This window comes from Mytilus galloprovincialis, chromosome 7 (genome assembly GCF_965363235.1).
Source record: "Mytilus galloprovincialis chromosome 7, xbMytGall1.hap1.1, whole genome shotgun sequence".
In the NCBI taxonomy this organism is placed as follows: Eukaryota; Metazoa; Mollusca; class Bivalvia; order Mytilida; family Mytilidae; genus Mytilus; species Mytilus galloprovincialis.
Window position 1 is genome coordinate 53,051,786 of NC_134844.1, and position 7,459 is coordinate 53,059,244.

General features: G+C 31.3%; 1 protein-coding gene across 1 annotated transcript; it reads left to right on the plus strand.

The window, feature by feature from the left end:
* The first annotated feature begins 305 nt into the window (after positions 1–305).
* LOC143081759 (4-galactosyl-N-acetylglucosaminide 3-alpha-L-fucosyltransferase FUT5-like) lies at positions 306–5,439 on the plus strand. Its single transcript, XM_076257475.1, has 2 exons — positions 306–544; positions 4,291–5,439. The coding sequence occupies exons 1-2, from the start codon at positions 541–543 to the stop codon at positions 5,394–5,396; spliced, it is 1,110 nt and encodes a 369-aa protein (XP_076113590.1). The 5' UTR covers positions 306–540; the 3' UTR covers positions 5,397–5,439.
* The last annotated feature ends 2,020 nt before the right edge of the window (positions 5,440–7,459 follow it).

A 7,459-nucleotide genomic window follows, 5' to 3' on the forward strand; every position in this document is an offset into this window, starting at 1 on the left:
TAAAAATCAGTTGAAAAAGGTTTAACTCATCAGATGGACAAAAAATACAATTGGACGTGGCCGGGTACTTGTACATCCCGACAAAAAAAACCAATAGGAACAGATCTGAGAGTACTCGCAGTTATGAACTTTATTAAACAAAGTCAGACGCAGTAACTGCGCTACAGAAGCACTATTTATACATAATATATCGTAATCACAGATCACAGGCCCTTGTCTCATTGTAGCTTGATTTGTTTGTGCGAGAAGTAAAGTGCCTGTGTTAAAAATGACAAAATGAGTAGAAATTATCTAACATATAAAACTATAAAAATTTCAAGTTTTTGAAAGTTTAAACAAAAATGATAGATAAATTACCTATAAATAATTGTAAAACTGTGAATTACAATGATGTATATTTTCAAATTAAAGGTATACAAAAGTTCATACTAAGTCTTTAACTATTTTTTGGGTGCACTCGATTCGGTTCTTGTACGTCACCACCACGTGTTATTAATAGTGTGTTGTGCTATATAGCTTTTCAAGCCTTTTGGAGAAATCATGGGTAAGTAAAACTTATGTATTTCCTATATTCAACATTTTATACATTTTTAACTCACTAACCTAAAAGTACATTGACAAAGTAACCCTCTATATATTTAGTTCGGATTTCTTTCAATTCATCACAACAGAAAATATAATTAAATTTATTTCAGTCCCGACTACTTGTATACGAATGCACGATCTATTTCATATGATCCCTTCATCCCTTAGTATATTAGCCCAACATCTCGTCTCTATTGGAAATGTTAGATTGCTTGTTCTCAATTCTGCAGATATAGCTTATACTTACATAATATAAAAGTGAACTCTTCCAGTCTGTTGTTTTGTGAATTTGTATTATCTGAAAACCTCTTTTGTAAAATTTGATAAGTGCAACCTCTTGTCTAAGGGAGCTACCATTTGATTTTTTTTTTTTTTTTGGGGGGGGGGGGGGGTAAGTTTGAAATTTGTAAAAAAAAATGCAGGTCAGGAGATTTGAGTAAAAAAAAGGCTGGATGAAACACTTTTCCCCCTAAAATAAGGGCAGGTCAGGAGATTTGATATATATATATAAAAAAAAAAAGGCAGAATGTAACACTTTTCCCTCAAAATAAGGGCATGATGACAATTTATATTAAAAAAAATCAGGATTAAATTTTAAAAAAGGCAGGTCAGAATCAAGCGAATAATGAAAAGACAGGACAGAGTTTACAACTAAAATCATAATGCAAGACACATATATGGATTTAATATAATTTACCAAAAGTATGTTTCTATTGCCATTTTCACATAATTTGAATAGTAAATTATTTGTACATTTTACAAGACAACATCTCTGCATTTCCGACTAGTTTTTTTTTTCTCACGAAACACAGTATTCAAAGATTTTATATGTATTTCTACAGGGTATCACCCAAGTTCGCCATATGCGTCCGGTTCTAATTCCTGAAATTTTATTACAAAACTGTACATGTTTTTTTCTTCTAAATTATGTTTTTATCTTCAAACCCAAAATCTCAGAAGAATATGTCAATATAGGAGACACTTATACCATAAAATGTTTTAGTTGTAAATCTATTATAGATATACTAATTACATTACGAATTTCCGTATCGTATACAACGAATATATATAGATTTCGCCACTGCATCAAGTTTAAAATGATATTTCTCTAATTTTATGGAAATTTATCCCTTTCTGAACCCATTGTATATAAAAAAAAAATAATCAACGTGTGGTAGCTGGTGATCTCAGAAGATCATTGGATGATTTTAAGGGTCATGACCTTTTTAGCTAACTGAATGAATCAAAATATGCTATAACAGGTGTTAATAAAATTGACAACTTCGTGCAATGTGAAAGCCGGCACTCGAAGAACAAAAAAAGAAAATGTATTTTTTAATCATTAGAGGAACAGATTCTTACATAACTCGTGGATTATCGGATTTATCCAATCTCGATAGTTAAATTGGATAAATCCGATAATCCACTCGTATCAATGTAAGAATCTAAATTTATCACTCAGACAGTTAAATATCTAAAATTTAGCTGTTGAGAGACTGATTACGTATCTTCATTCTACTGGAAAAGTATTGACCAGTCAGTCCTGTTCACTTCAGCACTATTTATGTCTTTTTTTATTGGTTTTTTTTCTGGACAAATTTTTTTTGTTCGCCTTCGGCGAAAAACAATCTATTTTTTCGCGACAAGTCGAAAACAATTTTTTTCTTTTAATTTTAGCATTACATATAGTATACACAAATTATAATTGTATGGTATGTCTTAGGGACTGATTGTTTGCCTTTTATTCGCAGGGGCAAGTATAATTGTATGGCATGTCTTAGGGACTGATTATTTGCCTTTTATTCGCTGGGAAAAGTATAATTAAATTGTATGGCATATCTTAGGGACTGATTGTTTGCCTTTTATTCGCTGGGAAAAGTATAATTGTACGGCATATCTTCGGGACTGATAAATTTCCTCTATATTCGCTGGGAAAAGTATTTATCTAAATATCTTATAGACTGATTATTTACCTCTTTCGCCATCTTGGAGTGTAAAAAAACAGAGAACATAAGGTCCAGATGTTTAATCAAGTTAGCATAATTTAATGCAATAATGCAGATAACTAAATTATGTATGTTCATTTAAGATAACAAAGTTATAACATTATAACTTATACATATTAATATTTTTACAAGCGTAGATTATTTTTGCTTGATTTTAAATGTTTTTAAATAGGCATTTTCAGGGGAGGTAATTCTGAAATAGTGCATTTTCCGAAAGAACCTACATGGAATTTTGCTATTTTGTATTTTAGCCGGAAAAAAACGTACTGTGACTATATCTTTTCTTTTGATATTCTCAAAGAGAAAAACAAAACTATTCTAAAATCTATTTGAAATCAATTTATAATATAAAAAAAAAAAAAAGATGTGGTATGATTGCCAATGAGACAACTCTTCACAAGAGACCAACATGACACAGAAGTTAACAACTATAGGTCACCGTTCGGCCTTCAACAATGAGCAAAGCCCATTCCGCATAGTCAGCTATACATGTAAAATGCCCTTAAATGGCAATGTAAAACAATTCAAACGAGAAAACTTAATCTATTCTACCGTTTTTTTGTGTTTTTTTTTATTAGTTTAGTTAAGTTCAATATTGACTCGACTTTGTACTCTTTATTGTACCGAGTGGTCTGTTTGAAGTTCGGTTGTCACATGGCGTTATTGAAGCAAAAATAGTACGAATTAAGTAAATTAAATTTTATATTTTCACCGTATTTGTCTCAACCAGTAGCCCATTTTCATATTACCGACTTTTGATTTTGGAATTTTTTCTACATGTTACCTTCTCTGTGGTAGGACAGCCAAGTACTCAGCCAAGCAAGATAAATTTTATAAGATATTTTATATAATGTATAAGATATCTTATATAGTTTATGAAATACCTCATATAATTTATAAGATATCTTATATAGTTTATGAAATACCTCATATATAATTTATAAGATATCTTATATTTTAAACCATATGAAATATTTTATAAACTATGTGAGATATCTTATAAAGTATATAAGATATCTTATAAAGTATATAAGATATCTTATAAAGTATATGACACATCTTATATACTAAATGAGATATCTTATATATTATATGAGATAACTTGAAGTTTGAATAAATATTACAAGGGCTGGCCATATTCATGACACCAGAAGTGCAAAAGATAAATATTTTGTTGATTATGAGTTGAACGGAATAATCTCGATTGTACATGGAATTTATGGATCGAATATCATTTATTTATAATGCTGTATTGACACATGCACTTAAGAGGCGGATTTAGGGGGCGGGGGCCCGGGCACCCCCCCTTTTTGAGAATAAAATTTGGCTGATTATATAGGGAATCACTGAAGCGTGACGGGAGCGGGGCCCTCTTAGGCAGCCAGTGGGCCCCCACTTATGAAAATTTTTAGATCCGCCACTGCACTTGTCTCAGAATTGTTTATCCTATATACCATAATATTAAGGTATATAGGGGGAAATCTGATACAAGTGCCTTTGCGTATATGGTTCAACATTTTCGTTTCACATGAAAATGCAGCACTCATTTAATAATATGTATATTCAGACTGAAAAAAATATTTTGAATAATTTATTTTGAATTTATTTTGAATAATTTATCTTGAATAATTTATTTGAATAATTTATTTTGATTTACTTGATTGTGCTGTTCCTGATTACATTATATATTTTCTTTCAGATTGCAATTGTGCAAGTCTTTTTCAAAAAAGATATATTTTTTGTATCTTTGCAACATTTTGGATTTTACGTGCCGTAGTAGACGATGCCATTCTAGTAGCACTTAAGACACCAATATTTCAACAAGTGATACCAAGGAGTGAAAATAAAAGCAATTATTTATTACTGTGGTATGCACCACCATTTTGGGCTCGAAACGATATGATTAAACCCCAGAAAGGATTGAAAAATTGTGTATTCAAAAATTGTGATATATCATTTGACAAGAGTTTGATAAATAAAAGCGATGTTTTGTTATTTCATCAGGCTGATCTGAAAACATATCCGCCATTTAGAACTGAAAATCAAATGTGGATATACATGACGTTAGAGTCTCCAGTACACATGCGCAAGATCAATAGAAACCAACCGTGGAATGATGCATTCAACTGGACGATGAGCTATCGAAAAGATTCGGACATATTTACCCCCTATGCAAAATTGTCTAAAAGATTAACGCCTCTAAAAAAGAATTACACAGATATCTTTAAAAAGAAATCAAAGGATGTGGCTTGGATAGTTAGTAATTGTCTTGCACATTCAAAAAGGATGAGGTACGTGCAAATGATGAAGAAATATATCAATGTAGACATATTTGGAAACTGTGGAAAACTGTGCACCAGAACGGGCGATAACTGCATGAAAGAATTAAGTAGACACTATAAATTCTATCTTTCATTCGAAAATTCTTTGTGTGAAGATTATGTAACAGAAAAGGCATTCAAATTGTACAAGGACGATTTCAATATAGTTCCTGTAATAAGGGGAGCTCCTAATATTAAGGATATTTTACCAAATGATACCTTTATTTCTACCTCGGATTTTAATTCTACAAAAGTATTAGCTCTTTATCTCAGGGATGTAGCACTGAATAAAACCAAGTATTTATCCTATCTTCAAGCTAAAGACAGGTATACGACCTATTCGATCCTCGACTCGCATGTTATTGAAGAGGGAGCATGCGCATTGTGTAAATTATTGAATAGTGATAACAAAAGAAAAGGTACTGTAAATGTAACCCAATGGGCGTTGAAGAAAAAATGCTTCAGTCCTGTTGATATAACTTAATGATAATATACGCTATTGAAATAAATAATAAACAAAAAATGATTGAAGACTTTTCAAAAGATATACAAAATAGTTTCTGATTCATATTGTAGTAGACACACGTCGTCAATGTATTTAAAAACAACATTTGCATAGAAGAAAAACATCTCCATTACCGGGAAGTCGGCCTTTTATCCAAACTAATATGTCACGATTGGTCTTGCCTCTTTTCTGTGGAAGGACCAATTGATTTTGTGATTATGTTTTTTTTTCTTCCTCTGCCACTTTTATTTCTTGTGTGTAAATTTTCTTTCGCAATTAAAAGATGTATTTAATCATTTCGAGGACAATCAATCCCGAACAGGCAAACTATTTCTTTTTATATGTATCTTTAAAAGTTACAGAGGAGATCATAATACAAGAAAAAGTCAAAATTTTAAATATGACCTTGCCTTTTGATCTCAATTTCATTTTAGTGAACACATGATCTCAAATCAATATACCTAAGATCTCTATCACTTACCATTCATGCTATACATTAATCTACCACTTTAATATGTCAAATACAGGAGGGGAAATAACTCTCATACGCAGTTTTTGTACCGCTTCGATCATAAGTGGACAAAACATCCTGAAAATATATCGAGCAATTTGGTTAAATACATTTGTCACTTTCTTCAGTGTTCGTGGAGATAACTACTACATATTGCAAAGTTTTCGGTTAAGCACTGTGATTTGCAAAGGCACTTACACTGTACATGTGCGATGTCATATACCAAGCATCGATTATTACTCCAACTTGGTACATGATATGGCCATATGGTCTTTTGCAAAATACTAATCTTGAACGTCATACAAATTATCACGAATCAATACGCTGGTAATTTTGGGGTGAACCCCCTGAGGTATTCACGCTTATATCTATTGATGAGTTTAAAAGTGAATATGGCCATTCGATATCCGTGGAATCAATGCTGTCCCTCTATGGATAGGCTACCACGCAGCATTATATATTTCAACAATCAAATTTAATTATCAGATTGGAAAGTGAAACAATAAAGACTAGTAATTCAGTGGTTGTCGTTTGTTTATGTGTTACATATTTGTTTTCTCGTTTGAATTGTTTTACAGTGTCTTATCGGGGCCTTTTATAGCTGACTGCGGTATGGGCTTTGCTCATTGTTGAAGGCCGTACGGTGACCTATAGTTGTTAATGTCTGTGTCATTTTGGTCTTTTGTGGATAGTTGTCTCATTGGCAATCATACCACATCTTCTTTTTTATAGGCTGCAGTTTAAAAATCGTTTAAATGTTAGAATCTTTTTGCCTTTTGACAAAACATATTATGTGTTTTTAATAATGTGAATGTGTATTTAATACCAAGTATAATATAATAGCACAATTATATAATTCATGCTTTGAGACACACGTTGTGTGTGTAATATTTAATACAGCGTGCTGTTGTGCATTGTGACAATAAACTTGTGAATACGGTTAATTTATTTATAATGTCCCAGAATAAACTGATCATTTCAGAACGTTTATTATTTGATATTCTGTATATTCATTGCAATGGATTAATTTTGAACAGAGACTGAATTTATTTCTAATACAATAATTTTACATAATTAGAATGTGCATATATGTTTAAGTCAAGTCAGGAAAAGAGATGTTTTATTAGACCAAAAAACCATTTAAATTTTAAAATAAATGCATTCAGATTATTATGCAAACTGAATATTTAAATTTATATTACGTTTGGTTTGTGCAATTTGCATTAGACATACGGTTTGTAGAAACTGGGATTTGCAAGTTAGGAATAAATGATGAACACTCCGAAGTTATAAATAAAACAGTCGAGCCTTAACATGTATATTCAAATAGTAGCTGTATATTATACATTTTTCTTTTCAAACTATCCAACACTGCTTTCAACTGACATGTGCTGGAACTTGCACACAATAACTTACTTTTAATAAAGGTGTTTTAACATCACCAATATTCTATTCAGTCAATTATTTCAATTCAAAAACAAACACACAAAAATCGGATGGCCGACCCGTCAGAAGTTTTGGGTTCACGTAT